Source organism: Malus sylvestris, chromosome 12, assembly GCF_916048215.2.
Source record: "Malus sylvestris chromosome 12, drMalSylv7.2, whole genome shotgun sequence".
Taxonomy (NCBI): domain Eukaryota; kingdom Viridiplantae; phylum Streptophyta; class Magnoliopsida; order Rosales; family Rosaceae; genus Malus; species Malus sylvestris.
The window spans coordinates 31,910,417-31,938,013 of NC_062271.1; the positions used below are offsets into that span (position 1 = coordinate 31,910,417).

Sequence of the window (27,597 nt, forward strand, 5' to 3'; positions counted from 1 at the left end):
TACTCTGTAATTTTTTTAAAGATTCGAACTTATTATATTTAAATTCATCACTCATAGATCTATCTTTAAAAAATAAAAATAAATCATTTGTAACAAAGAAAATGAACGAAAAAGGTAATATAAGTAACCAAATACTAAAATAACTATCATTTAATTTTACCCTATAAAAATTCCGACAGTCATACAGTTTTGAATTCGGGTGAAATTTGGTGGCATTGATCCACGAGGGAAGTACGTAGGTACACCGTATGTCGTATATATGTTTGTGTGAATGTGGGCCGGGTTTCCACACAGCGGCTTTCAGTTATTTCAATTACGCAAGTGAATGTGGTCTTATCCGTGGAAAGTGGGGTATGATTACATATCACACTTGTTGAATTTATCGGAAAAATCATATCGTAAAAGGATTCAGTTGACTTTCTCTAACGTGAAGTCTTGACGCTGCCATTAGTTTCCAAGAAAAAACCAGCCGCCAGCAGGTGGACCTGGTTAATAATTTTGGACCCTCTCTCTCGAATCTACAGAATGTAAGAGGATGAGGAGGATCACTTTGTGAGTCCATGTCTTTGATGCATAGTGATGGGGCGTACTGCGCAGTCTGTCTCTCGTTTCTTCTCTCTTCGGAAGAAGAAACAAAATGATTGGGCGTTTCCTGAAGAATTATGCCGTCGTTTTACACTTGCTGAGATCAGAGCAGCAACTCAATGTTTCGACCGAACCTTAGTTATTGGTGAGGGTGGCTTTGGCAGAGTATACAAAGGGCGTATTAAGGTCGATGGGGATGAGGACAGGATAGACGTCGTTGCAATCAAGCGCCTTTCCAGAGATTCAGTACAGGGAGTGCCTGCGTTCAGGGCGGAGGTACAGCTACTGTGCCAGCTGCGCCACCCCAACCTCATCTCTCTCGTCGGATTCTGCCAAGAAAATGGAGAGCGTATCATTGTCTACGACTACATGCCCAACGGTACCCTCTCTGATTACCTCCTTGATCCTTCCAATATTAAAAATAAAGATCCTTTTCCCTTGACTTGGAAGCAAAGGCTGAAAATTTGTATTGGGGTGGCGCGTTCAATACACTACCTCCACGCAGGGGTTAAGCATGCTGTCATCCATCGAGCTGTGAAATGCTCCAGCGTTCTATTGGACCAAAACTTGGTGCCCAAGCTTTCTGACTTCGGGTTGTCCAAGATGGGTCCTCCTGTCTTGTCAAATGCATTAATCAAATTAACCTCGCGGATCTTTGGTACAATAGGCTATCTTGCTCCAGAGTATGCAATGTTCGGACAACTTACCGAAAAATCTGATGTCTATTCATTTGGAATGGTGTTACTTGAAGTGTTGTGTGCCAAATCTGTTTCAAGAGAGATATTTGAATGTGTGGAAAGGGGTGAGACTTTCCCTGCTATAATTGATCCTTTTCTGATTGGAAAAGTAGCTCCAGATTGTTTGAGAAAATTTATGATCATCGCCATGAGATGTGGGCGCCCTGCAGGAGCTGAACGGCCCACGATGGGTGAAGTGCAGGTGGAACTTGAGTGCGCACTGGAGTTGCAGGAGAGGGCTGACACCGTCAAGCAGCTCAATGAGTTGAGGACAAGTGCAAGTACTTCTCTTGCTCCTCTTCCTGCCCATGACATGGAGGACTATACCTACCAAAATATATCATTTTCTGAAACCAATGAAATCATCTGTAATAGGTATAGGAATTCGCGAGATTCTTTTAGCACTGATGAGGCAGCTTCTGTTGATGGCATTGCCATCCTTGATCAAGCATTATAATGAGAAAATATATTATGAAGTTGTTTCTACAAAATAAATATATTATAAATTTGGTAGCATTGATCTATGAGAGAAAACATAAAAATTAAACGGTTGGTTTGTTAAAATATATTATAAAGTTGTTTCTACAAAATAAATAATCAAGCATTATAATGAGAAATTTAAAATGCAAAATAATGCACGATTAACTCATGACACCGAGTCACCGACACTGGGTCCAAGTAGGTATACCGTATATATGTTTGTGTGAATGTGGGCCGGGTTTCCACACAGCGGCTCTTAGTTAATTCAATTACATAAAGTGAATGTGGTCTTATCCGCGGAAAGTGGGGTATGAGCACAGCTCGTACTTGTTGGATTTATCGGAAAAATCATATCGTAAGGTTTAAAAACATTCGGGTGACTTAACGTTTTGCTTGACCCCATGTAACAAAGTAGCTAGCAAGCACAAAGCAGGTCAGGGAGTGATCCTTATATGTATATTCTCATCCCTACCTAGCACGAGGCTTTTTGGGAGCTCATTGGCTTCGGGTTTCATCAGAACTTCGAAGTTAAGCGAGTAGCGCGAGAGAGCAATTCTATGATGGGAGACCCACTGGGAAGTTCTCGTGTGAGTTCCCAGAAACAAAACCATGAGGGCGTAGTCGGGGCCCAAAGCGGACAATATCGTACTACGGTGGTGGAGCGGATTCGGAATATAGTGGACCCCGGACGGGGATGTGACACCAAGTCTCAACAACAAATGATACCACAAACTCTGCCATGCTTTGTGCTTGCTAGCTACTTCCTGATCCTCAAATTACAGCAGAACAAAGGTTAATTTTACATACAAAAAAAGCGAAGAAGAAACTATTACATTTTTTCTTTCTTTCTTATCTACTAAAAGAACATAACCAAACTAGCTATATGTTGTGATTTATATAACCAACTCACAGTTATTTTGATATTTACCACCCTCCAAATCTCATTCAATAGGTAATTATCGGGAAGATTCTTACTTCTTAGTTATATATCCCGAGTTTATATTTGTTTGCCTGTCTTTCTCTTGTCGCAAGATGATAGCTTGAAAGTTTCTCTCATCTTGTTGGGAAGGTGATGAGTGGGCCAATCTGAAAATATTTTGATGTGAATGAGGGGTTATTCTATGATCATATAATATCCACACAGCCCTTGAATTATTTTCCAATTCAGAGTAAATGATGGGAAAAGGAGAAGGGAAAGAAAGAAGGGTGGTGATGGCACCGAAAGAAAGAAGAAGGGAAAGAAAGAAGGGTGATGATGGCACCGAAAGAAAGAAGGGAAAGGGAAAGGGAAAAGGGATAGGATAAAAGAGTCATCATCATATTTTCCTTCGCCATTACCTTTTTTTTTTTAGCATGGGAACGGCTGAGAAAAAACAACACAACATTCATCAATTCATAAACAACATACAAAGGGGATATCATACTTTAACACACATTTTCACAAACACTTTGTTGGACACACTCCATAACTTTCTTTAATTATTCAAATCGTTTCTATTTTAATTAGGGCGTCAGGTAGTCGACAGCCGGCACTCCATGATCACGTCGAATCCTTAGGATAAGATTAGGAATGAGGATATCCGGGGTAAAGTAGGAGTAGCCGAAATTGAAGGAAAGATGAGAGAAAATCGGTTACGGTGGTTTGGACATGTGCAAAGAAGGCCTACTGACGCTCCGATTAGAAGATGCGACTATAGGACAGAGGTTCAGGGCCGAAGGGGTAGAGGAAGACCTAGGAAAACTTTGGAAGAGACCCTAAGAAAAGACTTAGAGTACTTGGATCTAACGGAGGACATGACACAGGACAGAACACAATGGCGTTCTAAGATTCATATAGCCGATCCCACTCAGTGACTTGGATTTTCCAAGTCTCCAACTGAGAAGTTTTCCTCACTCGGGAAATTAAGGGAACACTACCTCAACCTACATGCTCCACTCACAAAGCTTCAACATACAAGCTTCAACAAAAGAAAATTCAAAGAACTTAGCGAAGAAGGCTTTGGTGTATTTAACACAATACGTTGAAATGAAGGAAAGCTTATTTATTGATATCCCCGATAAGTTACAAATATGTACATATACTTGAGTCAAAATAAACAAACAAGAGGGAGCCTTCACAAATGTTGCTTAGGAGAAGTCTCAGCAGTCGGTAGAGCCCCAGAAAGAGAAGGCACCGGAGGGGGATCATTCGGAGCCTCAGTATTGGACAAAACCCTAGAAGGATGAGGCATCAGAGGTTGATCATTTGGAGCTTCATTACGCGGTACAGCCCCAGAAGACGAAGGCAATAAATGCCTTTGGAACAAACCCACAAATCTCTGATGATCAAGTAAAACCTGACCATCAGATTCCTTCATCTGGTCAAGCTTCCTCTTCATGTTTGTAGCATAGTCATGTGCGAGCCGGTGCAACTGTTTATTCTCATGCTTGAGCCCTCTAATCTCCTGTTTGAGACTCATCACTTCAGCCGCCAATGATTCAACTTGGCGGGTTTGAGCAAATAGGCGTTGGGCCATATTAGACACAGAACCTGCACACTGAACACTGAGAGCCAGAGAATCCTTAACAGCCAACTCATCAGACCGTTTGGAAAGTAGTCTGTTATCTTTGGGAGTGAGAAGGTTCCTGGCCACTACCGCAGCGGTCATATCATTCTTCATCACGGAATCCCCAACGGTAAGAGGACCAGTAGGGGAGACGAAGGATGGGCGCCATATGTTGTCTGGAGAAGGCGGGGCTGCCTCTTCAATAAGGTTCAAGTCAAAACGACGGTCGGAGGGGCCAGACATTTTTCAAAGGTGTTGAAGAGAGAAGAGGTCGGACAAATCAAGATCTTAGAAGTGCAAGAATGGAGCTTCTACTGGTGGATATTTAAGTGTGCTTTGGAACTTAATGTCAGCCCCTATAAAAATCTGCACTCGACGAAGCTTCAGAAATTGAAGAGGCGCCTGCTCAGAACTCGAAGAGGCGTTTGCTTTCTCAAAAGTTGGGCTGCTAAGAGACCTCGAGGGTCGATCTCAGAAATCGAAGAGGCGTTTGCTTTCTCAAAAGCTGGGCTGCTCAAAGACCACGAAGGCCGATATCAGAAATCGAAGAGGCTTGCTTTCTCAAAAGCTGGGCTGCTAAGAGACCACGAAGGCCGATCTCAGAAATCGAAGAGGCACCTACTTTTCCAGCCTTGTCAGCACCTGTCACACGTACACTCAGCTTTGCGGAAATTATGGGCATTCTGTCGAAGATTTCTGGCGAAGTAGAAAGCACATGAATCGTACTGTTCACTTCCCATACGCAACAGTAACTCATGGGTACCACATATAACTTTGCCAAAGTTCTCTGACAAAGTTGAGACACGTGAAGCTTACAGCTCCCGCTACATCGCTCTGACCAAGAAGGGTAAAAGAATTGCAAAGAAACAACACTAACAAAGTTTAGACACATAAATTTTGAAGGTCTAGCTACCATATTATTACCCACAAGGGTAAAGGAACAGTACCATTTCTGGATAATTGGAAAGTCCCGGTGTGTCAACCTTTGTGCTTCGTGGCAAGGTAGACTAGCAAACATGCCAACCTTTACTCACATTCAAGAAAACACTCTCAACAGGATTGCTTGCTCCAAAATCGAAGAGGCACCGCCCTCCGAATCTCGAGAGCCAGACTCCCAACATGATTACTTTCTCAAAAATCGAAGAGAGGGTAAAGGAACAGTACCACTGCTGGATAATTGGAAAGTCCCTGTGTGTCAACCTTTGTGCTTCGTGGCAAGGTAGACTAGCAAACATGCCCAACCTTTACTCACATTCGAGAAAACACTCCCAACAAGATTGCTTGCTCCAAAATCGAAGAGGCACCGCCCTCCGAATCTCAAGAGCCAGACTCCCAACATGATTACTTTCTCAAAAATCGAAGAGAGAGTAAAGGAACAGTACCACTGCTGGATAATTGGAAAGTCCCTGTGTGTCAACCTCTGTGCTTCGTGGCAAGGTAGACTAGCAAACATGCCCAACCTTTACTCACATTCGAGAAAACACTCCCAACAAGATTGCTTGCTCCAAAATCGAAGAGGCACCGCCCTCCGAATCTCTAGAGCCAGACTCCCAACATGATTACTTTCTCAAAAATCGAAGAGACACCGCTCTCCGAATCTCGAGAGCCAGACCCCCAGCAGGATTGCTTTCTCAAAAATCGAAGAGGCATCGTTCTCCGAATCTCGAGAGCCAGATCCCCGACAGGATTACTTGTTCGAAAACCGAAGAGGCACCACTTTCCCAACTTCAAGAGCTGGATCTCCTTGGATAAAGCTTGTCTGTAATCTTCACACGCAACATCAGCTTTCCAGATACCACAGACCACTTTTTCAAAGTGCTCTGACAGAGTTAAAACACGTGAAGCTGGCAGCTCCCACTACCGTGTTATGACCAAGCAGGGTAAAGGAATAGCATTATTACTTGATGTTAGGGAGACTCCTATATATGTCGACCTCCATCCCTAACGGACAGGCAGACCTGCAAAAATGCTCAACCCTTTCTCTTATCTGAGAGGGCACTCCCAACGAAGCTTTTCGAAATATTCAACTTTCTTTCCCCCCGATAATACCTCTGTAAACAAGCTATACTAGAGCAAGAATATCTCATATCATCAGGGTTAAAAGCAAGAGTATCTCATATCATGCTTTTTCCCTGTCTTTTCCTTTGGCCTTGTTCTTACCTGCAAGACAAGGAGAACGAGAGCAATCAGTCAGCACTTGGAATCAAGCTTCCAGCCAGGAACTGACTGCCTGGAACCCCTTACCTGATTACTTACCTGGCATTGCTCTCGAGTACTCATCTTCAACATCTTATGCTTCCAGGGAAGATACCGCATCTGCCTGAGGGACAAATAGGGCAAGTGAGAAGGATACAAGGAAGCATGTGGAGACAAGCGTAACAGCACACGTGCCGATACATCCACTACTCTGTCAAAAGCAAAAGTATCCCATATCAGCAGGGTCGAACGTACTCTAGATTTGATGGACTTGTTTTGACCCTCAAATTCTTCAGTCGGCCTTATATTCTGGAGGAAACCAGAAAACCCTGCAGCCCGGTTCAAAAATAAGCCTGTGGAAAGTTACTTCTTCAAAAGCAAAAGTATCCCATATCATCTCTTCTCATTTTTCTTCTCTTTATCCTTCATGCTGCCTGCAAGATAGGGAGAATGTGAACAACTAGCTGGAGCTCTGATTGCTTACCTTGTCTGTCACCTCTTTCAGCAGATCCCCTAGCCCGGCGACTTGGGGGACTCCTACTTCATGGTTTGTATTGCGCTTGACCAAGCCTGAAACTACAAGTAAGCTTCAAGTGAAATTGATACATTACCTTGTGCATCTCCACCAGTTACAGATACCACCCCTGGATGGAGGAAGAGTACTTCCAGAGAAGATGCCACATCTACCTATGAGACAGATAAGGCAAGTCAAGACGATACCACACTCCGGTACTTAGAAGTTTCGTGGTTACGAGATCATTCTCCCACAATATTTCCTAATGTCATTTGTATTAAATCATTCACTTGTACTCACTAAAGGAGAGCTTGAACCTATGTACTTGTGTAAACCCTTCACAATTAATGAGAACTCCTCTATTCTGTGGACGTAGCCAATCTGGGTGAACCACATACATCTTGTGTTTGCTTTCCTAATTCTATCTATTTATATACTTATTCACACTAATGACCGGAGCAATCTAGCGAAGATCACAAAAAGTGACCGTTTTTGCTACTTAAGATCTATCTTGCAAGAGAACGGAGAATTAGATGGAGATCTCAACCATAGAATACAAGCTGGATGGATGAAGTGTAAGAGTGCATCCGGCGTGTTGTGTGACCGTCGTAGGCCACTGAAGCTCAAGGGAAAATTTTATAGGACGGCAATAAGGCCAGCGATGTTGTATGGCACAGAATGTTGGGCGGTGAAGCATCAACACGTACACAAAATGGGTGTAGCGGAAATGAGGATGCTTCGTGGGATGTATGGGCACACGATAAAGGATAAGATTGGGAATGAGGATATCCGAGGTAAAGTAGGAGTAGCCAAAATTGAAGGAAATATGAGAGAAAATCGGTTCCGGTGGTTTGGACATGTGCAAAGAAGGCCTACTGACGCTCCGGTTCGAAAATGTGACTACGGGACAGAGGTTCAGGGCCGAAGGGGTAGATGAAGACCTAGGAAAACTTTGGAAGAGACCCTAAGAAAAGACTTGAGTACTTGGATCTAACGGAGGACATGACACAAAACCGAGCGCAATGGCGTTCTAGGATTCATATAGCCGACCCCACTTAGTGGGAAAAGGCTTTGTTGTTGTTGTTGTTTCTATTTTAATTAATTATTCATAAATCATTCTTGTAAAAAAAAAATTAGATCAATTCAAAACTTTTAAGACATTTATTTATAGTGAAGAAAATAGACAAACACAGGAAACACTAAAATAACTGTTATTTAATTTGACCATCATATATGCCTATAAAAAATCCGACAATCTTATAATTTTGGATTTGGATGAAATTTGGTAGCATTGATCTATGAGAGAAAACATAAAAATTAAATGGATCGTTAAAATATATTATAAAGTTGATCTTATCCGCGGAAAGTGGGGCATGAGCACTGCTCACACTAGTTGGATTTATCGGAAAAATCATATCGTAAAAAGATTCAGTTGACCTTCTTTAATGTGAAGTCCTGGTCTTTGGAGGACTTTTGAGTCCTGACGCTGCCATTAATTTCCAAGGAAAAACCAGCCGCCAGCAGGTGGACCTTGTTAATAATTTTGGACCCTCTCTCGAATATGCAGAATGTAAGAGGATGAGGAGGATCACTTTGTGAGTCCATGTCTTAGATGCATAGTGATGGGGCGTACTGCGCAGTCTGTTTCTCGTTTCTTCTCTCTTCGGAAGAAGAAACAAAAAGATTGGGCGTTTCCAGAAGAATTATGCCGTCGTTTTACACTTGCTGAGATCAGTGCAGCAACTCAATGTTTCGACCAAACCTTATGTATTGGTGAGAGTGTCTTTGGCACAGTATACAAAGGGCGTATTAAGGTCGATGGGGATGCGGACAGGAAAGACGTCGTTGCAATCAAGCGCTTGTCCGGAGAGTCAATCCAGGGAGTGTGTGAGTTCAGGGCGGAGGTACAGCTACTATGCCAGCTCCGCCACCCAAACCTCATCTCTCTCGTTGGATTCTGCCAAGAAAATGGAGATTGTTTCATTGTCTACGACTACGTGCCCAACGGTACCCTCTCTGATTACCTCTTTGATCCTTCCAATATTAAAAATAAAGATCCCTTTCCCTTGACTTGGAAGCAAAGGCTGAAAATTTGTATTGGGGTGGCTCGCTCACTACACTACCTTCACGCAGGGGTTAAGCATGCTGTCATCCATCGAGACATAAAATGCTCCATCATTCTATTAGACCAAAACTTGGTGCCCAAGCTTTCTGGCTTCGCGTTGTCCAAGATGGGTCCTCCTGTCTTGTCAAATCCATTAATCAAATTAAACTTGCCGGTGTCTGGTACAATCGGGTATCTTGATCCAGAGTATGTATCTTCCGGGCAACTTACCGAAAAATCTGATGTCTTTTCATTTGGAATGGTGTTATTCGATGTGTTGTGTGCCAAAACTTATGCAAAATTGTTAATAGAAAGCCCGGACGGCAGCGTGATTTTCCCGGATATGATTGATCCATTTCTGAAGGGAAAAGTAGCTCCGGATTGTTTGAAAAAAATTATGAACATCGCCGTGAGATGCCTGCGTCTGAGAGGAGCTGAACGGCCCACGATGGGTGAAGTGCAGGTGGAACTTGAGTGCGCACTGGAGTTGCAGGAAAGGGCAGACGCCGTCAAGCAGCCCAAGGAGTTGGGGACAAGTGCAATCACTTCTCTTGCTCCTCCTCTTCCTGCCCATGACATGGAGGACTATACCTACGAAAATATATCATTTTCTGAGATCAATGAAACTTTCTGTATATTAGTGAGCTTCATTTAGTACTGACGAGAAAATATGCCCGCGCGTTGCTGCAGGAACCTGTTGTTTCAAGTGTAATCGGATGAATAAATTCAACACAATTATGAATAAACAGTTTTTTTATATACTTTCAAGTGAGCTGGCATATAAACACATTATACATTGAGTGGGAAGAATCTGAACGTCTTGGATTAGAAAGAGATGGTTTCCAAAAAAGTTTTGTTTCCTTAAGAAACAGAAGAAACGTATAGTTCACACATAAAATTTTAGGTTACCAAATCCAAAAAAAAAAAAATACAAAAATGTGACTATATGGCTTTCTTACTACACAAAAATATCCCTTAGTTAAAGCATGCCACACATCATCACATTGCTATTATATGAAGTATATTCCTCAATGGCAAGTAATATACTCTCATTCGCATGACCTCTCAATCCCCTCTCTTTATCTCCCTAGAATCGTACAACAACCCATAAATACGGTGACCCTTTAAAATCCAAGCATACATTAAGCTGAGTAGCCAAGTTTAGAGAAGTCGTTAAATAATCACTATCTGAGGATTGAGAATAACCTACATTCACATTGCACAAAGTTCTATGGAAAAGGGGACAAATTAACATAATTAAAATAAGTATTAAGATGCAAATATTCTTACGATAAATTAAGCAGAAAAATGAATACACTTTACCAATTGTCAGACACTGCTAATTGCCAATATAGAAAGATAATGAATTCCATGAACGAAAGAAATGATTTGCAACTTCAACTTACCATGCCAAAGAAGCTCCATAAGAGTAGTAGCTTCCTCCTTACTTCATGCATCCGTTGATCATGGAAATTATAAAAATCCATCCAATCAAGAGACTGTAAAAGTTGTGAGAAGGTGATCATGCAACAAAGAATCTTAAGATGTACCTGACAAATTTGAGATTCCATTATAATTTCACACAAAAAGAGATCAAATTTTGATTCAAACAAAACAATCTCATTTGTTACAGATGGGACCAACCAAAAAAAGATTCTATTAACATGATTTTCAACTCAACTATAAAAGGAGGTTCATAACAGCACAATCAATATCATTTCAACCCAACCAAAAAGAAACTAATTGTATGTCATCAGTTTGTAAAGAGAAAATGTATCATATTTCATGACTAATGAAAAGCTTACAAATGTCAGGTAAGAACATACGTAAGTTCAAATGCAAGAATGCAAATGAAGACAATTCACTCCATTGTGTTCAGCAAGGGAATAAAAAGTTACGAACATAGTTGACAGTGATTCGTACCTTTAACTTGATCTGATGGCAGGGCATTGAATGTTGACTGAACAAAATTTTGCAAGCAATGAGGTTGTGTGAAAACTTTCACCTGAAAATTTAAACCCACCATTATATGAAGGTAAATAAGGAAAATCCAATCCAATAATCACAGCAATCTGAGAAGTGTATTTTAGTTTAGATAACATGCATGTATTTTCTAACAGCGAAAACATGAGCAAATATGATTGGGCAGAAACATATAATGGGCAGAAAACATGAGTGTAAAAAATCCAAACCTCAAGAATATGATTGTATTACAGCAAATATGATTAGGTTGTACTCGAGGATCAAATGGGGACTTGAGATTTTGGTAACTGTGTAGAAGAAAAAGAACACCAATGGAACATTCCCACAAACTAACCCTCAAACCCATCCAAATCAGATCAACTAATCAACCAAATTAGCCCAATCAATAACCCTAAATTTACTCAACCAAATTTTCCCAATCAATAATCCTTAAGGATAAGATTATTTTTAACTATACACAAATTCACATGCTAGTCATTTGATACATTTAACTAATTCTGCAAGTTGTATTTCTGTAAATGGGAATGAAAATGTAACTTTTGGTTTTATACTTTCAAAACCAATACACATCTCAAATGTGGGAGTCTCAAAAGTTGTTTCATTTATTTCATTCCAAAGAAATTTTTTGTTCGGACAGACATTCTAACATAATACTCTCTGATTGACACCCACTTAAACACCTTAGAAGAACTCACGTTTCTCTATCTGAAAAGGAGTTCAAGGATATAAAAAAACTACTTAATACCAAAAGCATAAACCACACTCAATACAATCAATAATTAAACTAACAATTTATCAAAAACACCATCAAATTAAACACCTTTAAACCATAAATACCAAAGGAACAAACCATATAATTAATGAGTGGTGAGTGCAGACTTTCTGGCATTCAGGGCACCAATTATCCTAACAGAGAACGCGTTTTGGCCCTCCTCCTTTGCCATTTCCTCCTCATCCCCTGAATCCTCCTCACCTGCACGTTCCAATGCTGTCTCGAGAAGCGCCTTAGCAAACACTGAGGAGGAAAAACTAATTAATTTTTTTAAAACAAATATTAGTGCACTACAGAAATACAACATCTATAATAAGCAAACACGCGAATGCCTGAAAACACCATAAGTCTAATACATCCTTGCATTTCTATTTGAATTCAGAGTACGTGGAAATCACATCAACAAATCAAAGCCCTAAATTTTTATCATCCTGAACTGGAAAAATCTGTAAAACCTAAAAAATTTTGCCGCATCAAAATAATTACAAATTAAACCCCCCATTCTCTTATAGCTGATAATCAAAACCAAATTAGTAAATTACTCAGCTAAAAGCCTTTTTTCAACGAAAACACGGAAGGTAAGCCTAAGTCTTAATAATCCAAAATCACGTCAAATGGAGGAAAATGATATATCATAATCGAATACTCATATACTAATAGAAAAAATTTCCTTAATTTATCTAATTATAGAAAAAAAAAATTAGATAAAGAAAACCAAGAGCCATATACAATTTTGATGCAAAGAAAGCATTAGAATACCAAGAGCCAGATTATGCCATTAAATCAGAGAAAACTGAGATGCAATGGAATATATACAAATCTAATCCAAGAAAGCAAACCAAAACCCTTACTGTCTGAGAGAAATTGGGATAGAACATCGTAGAGATAAAGCAAGAGGGGAGATATACCTGGCTCTGGTTGGAATTGCTGGCGATGAATGTTTGGAGAGAAGCTTTACGTTTCACTTGCTTTTGATTCCTGTAGCCATAGCAGACACATCACTTGTGACAGTTTCCAAAGGGAATTCCGAATTAAAAATTTAACAACCTAAACTATAATTAACTCACAATTTAGTTCCATCAATATGATAGACATACCAAACTGTCAACAAACTAACAAAAGTAAACATAAACGTCCCTAGAAATAGCCCAATGGTAGGATTATGTAGTCTGGCTGTGCTGAACTATATAAGAAAAAATTCAAGCGATCAAAGCTAATCTAGAGCTTTCTCCGCTCCCAAACACAGCAAGAATCAGAACGTGCATCGCCAATTTCAAGAAATTCACAGAAAGAGAGAAAGAAAGGGATAGAGTAGTACAAACCTCAGACTCAGATCGATTGGCCTCGATCCTCTGGATTCCCTCATTATCGTAGCAAAAATCGACAAAAGCATATATACAATGACATTTTATCAGCTACTGGTTGGACCACGTTTATTACCTGCCATAAACGGAGAAACAGTTTGGTATAAGAATCTGATAAGAATCTCATTCCACAAAACTTCTTCAGTGTTGGCCTAAACAACTGCAAGCAAAAAAAATCCCCAAGATACATACTTTCATCCAAATCATCCACCGCCATTAACAAAACCACACCCTATATCTTCCTTTAGCTAAAGATTAAAAGAGTGAACTTATCACCCAAATAAAATAGGTAGATTAACAAATATGAGTTAAAAAGTGGAGGAAAGCAACAAAACCAATCAAACAACGAATTGTCAATAGAATAAAACAACAAATATAGATATCTGAATCAAAGTTTTTTTTTGTCAAATTAAGACTTAAATTTCACTCAACATTGTTTCTAATCGCAGCTTCCTCTACCTGTAAAGCATGGTTGTCTTAACCCAACATACATTTTGATCATGCAGAATCGAGATGGAAACGTTATCTTCTAACAACAGAAATGGAAGTTCAAAATATTATTGAATAATCAAATGTAGAAATTACCAATCAAATACAGATAAACCACCACCAACAACCAAAACAGTTTTTTTTTAATGAAATTATACACCTCTCATTCAAGCAACAACCAATTTTTTTGAACTGCGCATCTGTAAAACACATGAGCACGGATATATTATAGAGAGCAACAATCACTAAATTTCTAACATCACTAGCATTCACAACATTAAGCATGTAGGGAAACTATTTCATTTCATTTTAATTTTAGGTGACACAACTGATGCAAGAAAGGGTCAAGCAAGTAGCATGGCATCAAGAATAAAGGAAGATATTTAGGATGGAACAATTAAAAGTTTTTGTAGACCATTAAATTTATGCTTAGTGAGTATACCAGAATATCTGCGTGCAATGAAAGTACGACAAACAGGGGTCTGTGGTTAGCTGGAGAACTCTGGAGACATGAAATTTCAGGGGTCTGATTTAAGCGTCAAATGAACTATTTCTCTCTCTCTGCAACCAATATTATTTTTTTTTAAATCCAAGTTATGAGCACCGACTAAAAAGGTCAACAAAAAGGAAAATTCATACTTCTAGACATAGTGGGGAAAAACATGAACTCAGAATGAAACATAATTTTTTTTTCCTAATAAGCATAAGAAACAGAACATTTTCATTTAACAATAACCTTGAAAATGTCTTTCTATTCAAGTATGTTGGGCCAAAATTAAAAGTGATATATGATTTTGAACAATTTACTTTGTAGCAATCATTAACATTACAAATTTTTAGAATTAATGTAGACAGATTTGTTTAGTTGCATCAGGCTCCTCAGTTTCCAATTGACATGCCAATTTATGGTCCACTACCCTTTCTTTTTCAGAGAATAAATCTCAAACATTAATATAACCAAATGCATCCAATAATAGAAAACTACGTAAATTTCCTAGGAAAGTGTACATTCACATAGCAAAGGGTTGCGTGAGAAAATGTATCTAAAAAAAGTATATTAGGGTACCTCATTTGCATTATATTTCAAGGGGGTAGCAGGATAGGCTTCAGGCAGTAATCTTTCTTCTGCTATTTCCTTCACGGTTTGTAACTCATTGGTGAGTTTCGTTGCAAGGCATTCAAAAGAATATAAATATATTATAGTTCATTTTTATGACACAACAACAAAGTTATAAATAAATTATCAAGGAATACCATATATAAATGACAAAACCAATTATTATAGTTATTGCAATGATTTCAGCTTTGTTTATTTTTCTTTTATAATGGTCTTGTATATGTGTTAATTTCTTATAAACTATTATTTGGTTGAGTCTATAATTTTCAGTCGAACATTCCAACCATCAAAACCAAACATTCGATCATTCAAACTACGTATTAAATCTTCATGGTCAATAACTTCACTTCCAAAATCCAATTCACCACATGAGGGAAGGATTTATGAGTAGAACGACGGGTACCATCATTGATCATTGAAACAAAAAGCCAAGAAGAATAGTACGACTGGGACTAAATTTGTGCAAGCATAGTTTCATTTGACAAAAATGTATTCCCATTTTAATAGGCCATTACTACCTCGCAAAACAAATTAGTTTTCGTATCGAAACCAACATAAATCTAAGCAACATACACATTTTAATAGTAAATAAATCAAAAAGCAGATTAATAACCACATCACAAATTCCCCCAGATTAAATAGTGATGTTACCTCACCAGCAGGAGCAGAAGGGTGGTGTGCGGTTGAGCTGTGGCCTTGTACCAAGAAGGATGACGACACTTAGGATGACATTTGATTGCCGTTTAACCAGAAATTACCTGTCAGATTTCTGAAACTCACCGGAAAAATGCAAATGTTAGGATTACCTTTGATTAACCTTAAAATGAACTCAAATCCAACATGCAATACCTGAATTTATCTCTTGGGAGTGAGAGGAGTCGTTTCCAGGTAATGGCAAGCGCCAATTCGCCTGCGGATTTGGAATTTAAGATCTGATACCTTCCCTCCAATTTCAAAAAAGCTCTGGAAGGTCGTGAAATTCCCCATGAAGATCAGTTGTAAGTACATGCAAATAAATAATAATAAGTAATAATAACGCTTTTTCCCCATACAAAATGAAATAACAGTGAAATATGTACTGTAATACAAATATAATAATAGACTAAAGAAACCAAAATCTTCACCTGAACATTGCTTTCTCCCATTAGAATTTCCTTTGCTTTCTCGCATAACATTCTCAACTACAATGAAGCAATGAAGAAACGATCATGTACAGATAGACGGTTCTGATACTAAAAGATAGGAGATAAGTTTAAAAAAAAAATAGAAAACATAATATAACTTAAAATGTGCTTAAACAAACTATTCTCGCATATAGCCAAGTTCTATACGGAGGTAAAAGTCCTGGATTATACTTTAGTCCATTTCACATAGTTTACTTTGTATGTGCATAAGATAATTCATTTTGAAAAATACAACTACCTTATCTTAAAGTGGCAATACAACTGCCTTATCTATAGTCAATTGCTAAAATATTTATAGAATCCAATACATTTTTAAAATAAATGAGAAGCATGCTGTAAGATAATTTGGTTCTTCACGTTATCAGCTCAAAGGTCCCCTTGCCAAAATACATTCTTCGACTAAAATAGATTTATGAGACTATATGTATCCCCTGTTTTTAAGCCATATCTAACTAATTTCATGTCATTCCGGAAATAGCCTATCTACCATTTCCTGCAAGATACATATTAGATTTTGTAGTAAATTCAAGATGCAACTGTACCAATTGTGACAATTACAGAGTTTCCTGTGCACAAAATCATATTGCCAAACAATCTTTACCCCTCTTTCCATTAAAAACTCTGAACACCGGGCATCTCGCTCCAAATCATGACAAAATGATTCTTATCTAAAACTGATTATGGCAAAAAGAAATTTCCAAGCTCAAGAACCTTTTGTATCACACTTATAGTGCTCATGAGTTGTCCCAAAATTTGGTAAACAAATCAAAAGTACAAAAAAAAAATTAGACAAAGTAACGCATTTTATTTAAAATCACAATAAACAGAACCTGAATTACATCACTACAAACACAAATAAAGAAAATGAAATATTCCTCATTTGGTGGCGAAGAAAACCAAAAAAAGTAAGGAACCTTTTTCCCTTGAGAAAATGCTGTAGTAAAGCATAGATGTATTCCAGAGTTCAACAACACAATACCCAAGCATATAAGATTTAAGATATTCAAATCCATATTAAAGATGAATTGACCCATTAAATGAATACCAATTTTCACACATTTGTATACTGACCAATAAAACCATAATTCATACACCATCCATACAACCGAGGCAATGACTGTGACTGCTAAGGCATTTGAGAACTTCCATTCAACTAGAACCCCATCTATAAATCTTCAATCTCTCAATTCAATCAGAAAAACCTAAGCAAGCATAAGCTATCAAATCTGAAACGTAAGATTTCAATCTTTAGCTTCCGAACCAAGAAATTAAAGCTGAACAAAAAATTAAAAAAAAACACAATAAACCAGAATAAAATTGCTAACTAAATATCGAATGCTAACGAAGTATACCTTTTTACGGTTTGAAATCGCCTCCAGCCCTTTTCCTAGTGCAATCCCTAAAAACCAAAACCACAAACAGAAAACTCGTCAGAAACCCTAGACTATCCAAATTCGAAAAGACCCATAGCCCCCAGCTAGTCCATCCACAAAAAAATCATAAACCAAGCAAAAAATTAAAGAAATCTCATACCTTCCATAAAAAATAAAAACGAAAACCAGAGAAGCTACATTCGTGAGGATATGAAGAGAATTGATTTGCAGTGTGGAGGCACTAAAGGCGAAGGAATTGATTTGCAGTATGAAGGGGATCTGGAGATGAGCGTTGAGGGGCTGGGGCCGACTGATTTGCAGAGGTTCTGTGTGAAGGGGAAGGATTTGCAAACCCCTGAAATCCCTTTCTCTCTCTCGCTGTCTTCGTCTCTCTCTCCCCCTCTCTCTCCATCTCTATCTCAGAGGCGGCATGGCCTCTTGTCTGCCCTACAATCCCCTCACCATCGATCCCAATCAGTCCCGACATTTAAGATGACAAAAGTACCCTCCAAACTTTTAATCGGGACCGTCCGATCTTAACCCTAGATGGGCATTCCAATCATTTGAACACCCAACAGGCCGGCCTCATCAACAATTGAGGTAAGCCCAGCAAACACAGCCCAAAACGAAACTAACCCAGCCGCCTTCACGATTGTGGCAATCTTGTAAATAAACTGAAATCAGGTACAATGAACAGTAAAGAACAGTGCCAATTGCAATGCTTTCTTTAGACTAAAGTAATGAGGCAGCTTCTGTTGATAGTATTGCTAGCCTTGATTCTAACAGGGAAGCAATAACATAGAAGAAATATTGGGTGATATGCAATAACTATACTCTTGAAAGAAATAAACTTTGGTTTATCCATCTGAGGAACGCTACAGAGTTTTTGGTTTCATTCCTCTATATGCAACAATGTTGTTTTCGCATGTCATGCACGAGAAAAACAAATGTACGTAGAGCTAATTGCATGTATCGGAGTGAACTTGGCCTACTTTGAGGCCCTCGGAGGTAGGTGAAGGTAAAGAAAAAATCATGTTGGAAGAATAAACTACCAGCTTCATTGAAAGTTAGTACGAGAACAATGTCAAAAATACTTGTAGTTAAACTCATAAATCTTTTTTTTTCTTTTTTTTCTTTTTTGAGAAGAATTTATTGATAAACAAAAAAAATACAATATGTCAAGAGGACGTGAGGCCAAACCCAAACCATTAAAAAATTCATAACAACAATTCAAAACCTATTTTAGTAGCAAAACCTATAACAAGGAAGCTTAGAAAGGTTGTGAGAATAAGCAGTTGTAGCACAAGGAGGGCATGAATCTCACCAATGGACACCGGGGTGATCAACACCATAATTGGCCAAACAATCAGCAACTTGATTACCCTCTCTAAAAATATGAGAAATTTGAACCTGCATGGAGGATAGTAAAACTCGACAGTTATGCCAACTGACCAATAGCCTCCAAGGGATAGATGTCAAGGAAGGTGAGGATGAAGAAAGAAGATGAACAACCAGTGAGGAGTCACATTCAATCCATAAGGAATGCCAACCTTTATCCCAAGCTAAAGATACATCATGAATAACAGCGTGTAGTTCGGCATCCAAAGAAGAGGCCAAGCCTATTGAACCCGCAAAACAACCAAGAGAATTACCCGTAAAATCCCGAAAGATACCACCAAATGCAGCCACACCAAGGGAACCTCTTGGAGAACCATCAGTATTCACTTTGATCCAAAACTGAGAATGCGGGCGCCACAACACCTCAATAATTTTTGGAGCCTTAGCAGGACGTCCACGAACACCAAGGAGTTGACATTTAATAGAGGCGGCAAGTTTTAATTTTTCCTGCTTTGCTTTCGACAAACACAAGTCACGCATAAGATCATGGAGGCGGCAAGTTTTAAATTTTCCGGTTGATCCGAGGGTTCCAACTTGAACCATGCACCTATTAATCAGTAACCCAAGTAGCGTTCTGCAACATCCTCTATTGTTTCATCTCCCTCTGCTTCATGATGTGGCGATACAATGCCTTCTGCAATCCATAATTGAACCAGTTTTCTCCGCGGAATTTCAAAATCCTTCAATTATTTTGTAGGATACTCTGCTTCATGATATGGCGATACAATGCCTTCTGCATTACTGGAAATGTCTTGATGTGAATGTGGGGCTATTATATTCACACAGCCCTTCAATTATTTTGTAGGATACTCTGTAATTTTTTTTAAGGATTCGAACTTATTATATTTAAATTCATCACTCATAAATCATCCTTGAAAAAAATACTAAAATAACTATCATTTAATTTTACCCTATAAAAATTCCGACGGTCATACAGTTTTGAATTCGGGTGAAATTTGGGGGCATTGATCCATGAGGGAAGTACGTAGGTATACCGTATGTCGTATATATGTTTGTGTGAATGTGGGCCGGGTTTCCACACAGCGGCTTTCAGTTTTTTCAATTACGTAAGTGAATGTGGTCTTTAGTTTCCCAAAAATTAAAAAGAGTGAATGTGGTCTTATCCGCGGAAAGAGGATGAGGGAGGATTTTACGTAATTGAGTCCATGTCTTAGATGCATAGTAATGACGGCCATACAGGCTTGTGAGTCATACAGGCTTGTGAGTCCATGTCTTAGATGCATAGTAATGAGGCGTACTGCGCAGTCTGTCTCTCGTTTCTTCTCTCTTCGGAAGAAGAAACAAAATGATTGGGCATTTCCAGAAGAATTATGCCGTCGTTTTACACTTGCTGAGATCAGTGCAGCAACTCAATGTTTCGACCAAACCTTATGTATTGGTAGGGGTGGCTTTGGCTCAGTATTCAAAGGGCGTATTAAGGTCGATGGGGATGAGGACAGGATAAACGTCGTTGCAATCAAGCGCTTTTCCGGACGTTCAGAACGGGGAATGCGTGAGTTCAGGGCGGAGGTACAGCTACTGTGCCAGCTGCGCCACCCCAACCTCATCTCTCTCGTCGGATTCTGCCAAGAAAATGGAGAGTGTATCATTGTCTACGACTACATGCCCAACGGAACCCTCTCTGATTACCTCCTTGATCCTTCCAATATTAAAAATAAAGATCATTTTCCCTTGACTTGGAAGCAAAGGCTGAAAATTTGTATTGGGGTGGCGCGTTCAATACACTACCTCCACGCAGGGGTTAAGCATGCTGTCATCCATCGAGACGTGAAATGCACCAACGTTCTTTTGGACCAAAACTTGGTGCCCAAGCTTTCTGACTTCGGGTTGTCCAAGATGGGTCCTCCTGTCGTGTCAAATGCATTAATCAAATTAAACTCGACGGTGGTCGGTACATTCGGGTATCTTGATCCAGAGTATGCATTGTCCGGGCAACTTACCGAAAAATCTGATGTCTTTTCATTTGGAATGGTGTTACTTGAAGTGTTGTGTGCCAAATCTGTTTCAAGAGAGATATCTGAATGTGTGCATAGGGGTGAGACTTTCCCTGCTATGATTGATCCATTTCTGATGGGAAAAGTAGCTCCAGATTGTTTGAGAAAATTTATGAACATCGCTGTGAGATGTGTGCGCCCTACAGGAGCTGAACGGCCCACGATGGGTGAAGTGCAGGTGGAACTCGAGTGCGCACTGGAGTTGCAGGAGAGGGCTGATGCCGTCAAGCACCTCAATGAGTTGAGGACAAGTGCAAGCACTTCTCTTGCTCCTCCTCTTCCTGCCCATGACATGGAGGACTATACCTACGAAAATATATCATTTTCTGAGATCAATGAAACTTTCTGTATATTAGTGAGCTTCATTAGTACTGATGAGGCAGCTTCTGTTGATAGTATCGCTAGCCTTGATCTTAACAGGGAAGCAATAACATAGAAGAAATATTGTGATAGGCAATAACTGTACTCTTGAAATAAATAAACCTTGGTTTATGTATCCGAGGAACACTACAGATTTTTTGGTTTCATTCCTCTATATGCAAATTAAATGTAGTTTTTGCATGTCATACACGAGAAAAACAAATGTACGTAGGAGCTAATTGCACGTATCGGAGTGAACTTGGTCTACTTTGAGGCCCTCGGAGGTCGGTGAAGGTAAAGAAAAAATCATGTTGGAAGAATAAAATACCAGCTTCGTTGAAAGTTAGAGCGAGAACAATGTCAAAAAAACTTGTAGTTAAACTCATAAATCTAACTATTCTTGGTTTCCAGTCTCAGCCATGAAAATGTTTTAAATGGATTTTGACAATGGTTACCATCAAGGCTCTGTTGCCATAATCAATTATACCAAGTCTTTCAAAAATACATAAACAACGAAAGTCAGTCGAGACTCGAACTAAACAAATGCCCCTTCAGTACATCATTAGAGAATCACAACCATCAGCAGAGGAAATATATGCAACTATGCATATCGAAAAGAGATATTTTCAGCTTCTTCTAGTCACCAAAGAAATATAGATTCTCTGGTTTCCTAACTCCGTTTTCTGTAGTATTAGTTGCAATCCTGCTGCAAATTTTCAGTATTAAATTAATGCATGCAATTCAACATTGGTATATCTACTTGTATACATAGAGCATAATTTTTTGCACTGCTGGGACAATAACCCTCATATAAAATTAGAATCATGACAATTCAACATTGATGTATTACGAAGCAAAGACCGAATTTAGGAGCCAAATCTTCAAAAAAAGACAATGCAAACAAGGAAATACATGAACTTGTTAAATTACCTTCTCTTCTTCTCCATAGCCTTTCCTATAGTCTTGGGGAGCGGCTTCCTTGTCATGTTCCTGATCATCATCCGTATTTGATTGGACCATGAACTATTGCAATCAGAAATACACAATTCAAAAGCGATTTTATAGATTAGATTTCCAAACAAGAAACAAATTGCGAGCTTAAAGTAGTTCCTACTGATAGTATATTTGACCCAAGAAACACCAAAATAAAAATAAAAAACAAAAACAAAACAAAAGAAAACACAGACAAGCACACACACACACACAAGGCACAAGGTAGAACCTCACCGGGATAAGTTTTATCTGCAATTCAAAGGACTCTTTTCTTGAAACCTTACCATCAAATATATCCTTAGCTAGTTGATATACCGTGCCATCAGAAAGTACCTCCCTCTTCCAGCTTGGAAAAGTTGATCTTATAGAACATCAGACATGTCAAAATACACAGTACTAGGTTCCGTCATCATCATCTACAGGTTGAGAATGTTTTATTTATACAGTAGGTCCTGGTGCCACGTTACAGGAATGACAGCTTATTTCAGTGCATGATCAGCTGACTTCCACACAAAATTCGCAGCTGACTTATGAGAACGATTCGCTTATAAGCATAAACCACCAATCGAGTCATCAGTCTCTTTTAGACTTCCAAGTTCCCTTTTATTCCTTGCATTTACAAATTGCCTGAATAACAAACTGTGTACACCACCTTTGTACAGCTTCCCATATAAACAAACAGACTTCCACCTGCCAAGCTACCTTGAAGCTACAGCCTTGCACTACAATCATCAGATATAGTCTCTTCAGAAGAACCATCGCTGTCTATAATAATCACATCTTGTTTACCCACGTGATGAGAATAATCCCTTCTCAGTTTCCCCATCCCTAGTCCTACAGATGAGTAGTTGAAAAGAGGAGCAGTACTTAATGGTTGTGAGTCATTTACTCTTAAACCACCACATGTAAACTGCATTTCATTCCTTGGTGCCAAATGTGATCCCCGAGGATCGAATCTGAGAAGGGTGAGATTCAACCTATCTGAATGAGCAATTGATGAAACAGTTGAAGGCACAGTTGGCGGTGGAGAAGCAACAGCTTCTCTGAGCCAGTGGGGTAAATTTCCCTTTGCTCCAACACAAGTTGTGGGGCCATCAGTTGATAATAACTTGCCCCTTCGAATAGTTCTACTTCTATTTAGAACACTAAATTCATCATCCTCATATTTGTCCCTTCCCATTTCAAAACGAGATGTCCTTTTTGTGTAACCAAGAGGCCTCCGGGGATTTCCATTGCCATTGTTGCAAATATAAGCCGACTTAAATAGTGGCCTCCTCGAGGCATTACCTCCTCTATGAGCATCAACATCGCCAAGTGAAACTTGGGTTATGTCTGTTGTATTTTCTTTCCATATTCCTCTTTTTGGACCCGAGAAGTAGTTGCATCCCAATTGAGGAACACATAAACCACTAAAAAGTTTTGACTGTTCCTCTTCCCACCGCTCAGCTAAGTCCCTTGCCACCCTCCATGGTGAGAAGTGCAAACTTGGATCCCTTAACATAGCATTCCAATTGTCCCGTCCATATCTCCTCACGCCCATCCATAGAAAATCCAACTCTTCTTCAGACCACATGGTATTATATGGCATATAATTGTCATGAAAACTACCCCTCTCATTCAAAGCTCTTGCTTGGCTTACAACACTGTCATGCATAATCTTGTGTTTCAAAACTGATGATAAACGGCTTGAGGAAGATTGGAGCGCTGCATCTCGGATGAATTCTCTTGTTCCAATGATGGAGTTCAAGAAGGGAGATGTATTGAAGCAGGTATTGGCAGCACATCCTGCAAGTACAGGCTTTTCGGTTAAGGATAGACCCAAAAACATAGGAGATCCTTGTTTTGGTTGATTATTCTGGCCTCCCAACAGAAGAAATTTTCTCCGTTCTGAAGCTATAGAAGCAGCTACCTCAGGTTGTGTTATCACCGGGCAAAAAATGTAACTGGTTTTTTCTTCTGGAAACAGCTGGAGATGAAAATATAAATAAAATTATTTGGCAGCCAAATTATTCCCAAATATCCAAAAAGCAAGACTTAAAAAACCTACCTGCAGACATTTGTTTTCAGAAGTAAATTCCTCGGAAATCAGATAACCAACTTTATCATCATTATCTTTGCAGCTGGCACCAACTTCTAAAAATTCAAATGCATCTCTGTGTAATTGTGAAGCTTGAGTTTCTATTCTTTCATTTCTCACAGCCAGCATTTGTGGAGGAGACAGTTCATGTAATACAGCGGCATGATTTCGGCTAGTAGAATCCAAGGAGCCCCCCATAGTTTTTGGCGCAGCAATATTAGGTTGCTGTTGAGGACTCAAGTTCAAGTCAAAATTGCAGTCGGTGCCACATGAATCTGCTAGTAAGAGTGTATTGTCAGTTAAAATAATGTAACTGGTTCAATAATGCATGCCTAGAAATTAATGAAGTTTTACCGGTTGGGATAACTGACAGGTGCAAATAAGGAAGTGATTGGCCTACACAAGGGAGTTCCGTCGCTTTAAGATCATCACTTAACAAAACTTGAGCTTTGTTTCTGGAGTGCTTCAAATCTGTCTCATGATCGATGGAGCACTTTTCAGGGGAAGTTTCTTCGCACGAAGCGGCATTAGCACAAACACAATCACTCAATTTGGTTACCAATGAGCAATCATTTTCTGCAGGCACAGATATGCTTTGTTTATCAGACTTATCTATATCCTTTCTTCTTGTTTTCCTTCGGCAGAAAGTAATTAATGGGGCAGTCGACTTGGTCTGCACAGCTGAATCGCAGCATAAGTTATCTGCATTAATTTTAGAGAACGGATCAGTCTCTTCCAAGTTTGATGCATTCAATCTTAGCAAAATACCATCACATTCAGAGGTGCCTTTTCTTTCAAATGATGATGATGATGATGGTGATGATTTCGGCCAGACAAAATCAGCGGTCATTTCAGTGGCATTCCCCATTAACCCGGAAACTAACTTTCCTCCAGCATTATCATCGTCAACCAATGCTTCATTATTAGTATTTGAGGACGAGCCAACTTTCTTGTGACGGGAGAGACCCTCATCGAGACTGTCCAGTCTGCTTGATTTTCATATTGAATGAGGTATTGAAGAATCATTTCTGTCATAGTCTTCTGGTGCACACTTATCAATCAAATGAAGTTGCAAGTCTTCTCTACTTAGAGAAGTGTCACTCGAAGCCACAAAAAGTGAATTATGGCAATCATGTCCCTCTTCAAGAGCTTTTCTTGATCGCCGCTTTCGCTTGTATGTTAAAAGCACTTTGGTCCCTGACATTTAACCTTTCACAATGAAATCTTGCTGCAATTCCACACTCACTAGTCCTTCCACTATATTGACTCACATTTTCAACACACAAAAACCTGCAGAAAGGAATAAAATCCAGTTAACCAAACAAAAAGACATGACTCAAATAAAGATGACAGGAAAATGACAGATTCCAAGTCTACTGTGAAATGGTAATGACTCTTATGAGAACTGTCGCAAACAAAAAATGCACTAACATTGTCAAACACGGGTATTCATTTGCTAAACACGTTAAACAGTTGAAAAAAATATCAGTTGGGAATAGTTAAAAAGGACACTTCTTTTCTGCTTTTTCTACTTTTTATATATTCCATCTTTCTTTGTTCTTCACAAGCACATTTTCTTTTGTTTTTTCCTTCCCTTCTTTCTTCTATTTTGAAACTTCTGTTTGGTTAAGACAACGAGAGGAAGGGCTCGTTTGGTGCCTATGATTGGATTGGATTGGAAACTCACTGTATTCAGAGAAGGTTGAAGGAAACTTATCCCTTCCAATCCCAACAAAATGGTGATATTATGCGGCAGAACTTTCCTTCATTCCTAATAATCTCCTCAAAACGTAAATTCATTCACCTATATGTACAATTATATGTGTTATCCATTCCGATCCAATCCCAGGCATCAAACAAGCCAAAAATGATAAAACTCATGTATATCAGGAACTGACATGTACAATGAGACTTGCTGCCTTAAATCCCCGGTTTTACATGTGCAGTAAGAGTTGAACAAGGGGTAAGGATCTCAGAAAATTCAAAATTTATCCCAGTCCAAAAGTGAAACATGCACAATTACGCTACCTAACACACGAAAACTATTCCTGTTTCCAAGCAACACACATGCTATACCAAATTAAAAACCATAAAACATTCCAAGAACGCAACTTTTACTGTACTGTTACACATTGAATTCATGAACTTCAAGTTAGAGCTCGAAATTCAACCAAGAACACAACTTTTACTTTAAGGAAGAGCTGGGAATTCAAAATTTAACCAAATAAAAAACCGTAACACGCACATATAAGCTACCAAACACACGAAACCATACCTGTTTCCAAACAACACACATCTACACCATATCAAAACCAATAAAACATTCCAAGAACACAAATTTTAGCATGACGTTCCACTCTCAATTCATGGACTTCTCACTAAGCTAAACAATTGTAGAGAACTCCATGTCCTCCGCGATTCAAGAGCGATTTACATTCATATCCTCACATGGGTTTACTAATTAAGCACCCAAGATGGTCCATTTAGCTGCCAAGCATCGTTCTTGTTTAAATTTTCTAAATTTGTTTTGCTTTTTTCTTGTTTCCAAGCACTAACCTCGCTTTCCACGAAACAATCAAAGACAAATTACATTTTTCACGAAGCAATCAAAGGATAATTGTGCAATTTCCACAAGCAAGCATAATGAATAATAATTGATGTCTGAGAAAAACATACAAACAAATACTTGAAACAGAAAGCATCGGGTATAAAAGAAAGGAGATGGATCAAACCGGAGTCCGGCCAGCAAAACGACGTCGGAGCAGTGCACACACCGCCGGTGAGACCTCTGTGTTTCTGTAGAAAAGGTTTGAGTGGTTTACTTGCTGTTCCTCAGTTGAAAGAGAGGAGAGGAGAGGAGAGGAGAGAGAGAGAGAGAGAGAGCATTAAGCAGTGACTGTGAAGTGACTGAGTGACTCATCGGGACGTTTCTTCCTTTTGGGTGCCGTCTTGACCAAGCACGTGAAGTTCACGCGGGAAGAGGATACTAGAACCAGACGGAGACAAAAGAAGCATCTCTGATAGCTTTTGATTCACGCGCGCCAAAAGACACGCCATCTCGAAATGACGTCACTGTTCAGTGGCCCCCACAAGAGTTGGTGTTTGCGGGTATGGTCCACCGGATTCTTTAGTCTGTGGGCTCTACCACAGTTCAAAACACTGGACATGCAATGAGCTCTCCCGCTCAGTTACTGCTTTGTAGCTGTTTCTGATAATTCTGAATTTGTTACTTTTATATGGTCATTACAAAATATATTTATTTTATTATACAACTGAAATCACAATAACATATTTGAACGGTCATGATTAA

At 39.2% G+C, this 27,597-nt stretch overlaps 3 protein-coding genes and 1 long non-coding RNA gene across 7 annotated transcripts; 1 reads left to right on the forward strand and 3 right to left on the reverse strand.

The window, feature by feature from the left end:
- The first annotated feature begins 579 nt into the window (after positions 1 to 579).
- LOC126593257 (receptor-like protein kinase FERONIA) lies at positions 580 to 21,364 on the forward strand. Of its 3 annotated transcripts, none has more exons than XM_050259261.1 (2): positions 580 to 1,578; positions 21,090 to 21,364. In XM_050259261.1, exons 1-2 carry the CDS (start codon positions 580 to 582, stop codon positions 21,291 to 21,293), a joined length of 1,203 nt encoding a protein of 400 aa, XP_050115218.1. In that variant the 3' UTR covers positions 21,294 to 21,364. The 3 variants fall into 3 exon arrangements, with proteins under 3 accessions (XP_050115218.1, XP_050115219.1, XP_050115220.1); XM_050259262.1 differs by having other exon boundaries at positions 580 to 861; positions 20,373 to 21,364; XM_050259263.1 differs by lacking the exon at positions 21,090 to 21,364 and adding an exon at positions 8,963 to 9,923 and having other exon boundaries at positions 580 to 861.
- Positions 602 to 20,952, reverse strand: LOC126593261 (uncharacterized). The gene is made up of 4 exons (XR_007612900.1): positions 20,804 to 20,952; positions 20,493 to 20,709; positions 8,821 to 9,082; positions 602 to 719 (listed from the first exon to the last, which is right to left on the reverse strand). It is a non-coding gene; the product is annotated as an uncharacterized LOC126593261 (long non-coding RNA).
- On the reverse strand, positions 10,002 to 18,127 carry LOC126593259 (uncharacterized). Of its 2 annotated transcripts, XR_007612899.1 has the most exons (7): positions 17,605 to 18,127; positions 17,424 to 17,470; positions 16,012 to 16,068; positions 15,728 to 15,850; positions 14,837 to 15,656; positions 14,213 to 14,331; positions 13,905 to 13,970 (listed from the first exon to the last, which is right to left on the reverse strand). XR_007612899.1 is itself a non-coding variant. In XM_050259264.1 (6 exons), the coding sequence occupies exons 2-6, from the start codon at positions 13,308 to 13,310 to the stop codon at positions 10,250 to 10,252; spliced, it is 465 nt and encodes a 154-aa protein (XP_050115221.1). In that variant the 5' UTR covers positions 13,311 to 13,357; positions 13,867 to 13,900; the 3' UTR covers positions 10,002 to 10,249. The 2 variants fall into 2 exon arrangements, 1 of the variants encoding a protein (XP_050115221.1); XM_050259264.1 differs by lacking the exons at positions 13,905 to 13,970; positions 14,213 to 14,331; positions 14,837 to 15,656; ... (2 more) ...; positions 17,424 to 17,470; positions 17,605 to 18,127 and adding exons at positions 10,002 to 10,368; positions 11,086 to 11,151; positions 12,011 to 12,149; ... (1 more) ...; positions 13,240 to 13,357; positions 13,867 to 13,900.
- A 273-nt stretch (positions 21,365 to 21,637) lies between the features above and the next one.
- LOC126593250 (uncharacterized) lies at positions 21,638 to 27,226 on the reverse strand. The gene is made up of 6 exons (XM_050259252.1): positions 27,020 to 27,226; positions 24,642 to 25,577; positions 24,258 to 24,562; positions 22,445 to 24,176; positions 22,148 to 22,240; positions 21,638 to 21,923 (listed from the first exon to the last, which is right to left on the reverse strand). The coding sequence occupies exons 2-4, from the start codon at positions 25,153 to 25,155 to the stop codon at positions 22,920 to 22,922; spliced, it is 2,076 nt and encodes a 691-aa protein (XP_050115209.1). The 5' UTR covers positions 25,156 to 25,577; positions 27,020 to 27,226; the 3' UTR covers positions 21,638 to 21,923; positions 22,148 to 22,240; positions 22,445 to 22,919.
- Between the last annotated feature and the right edge of the window lie 371 nt (positions 27,227 to 27,597).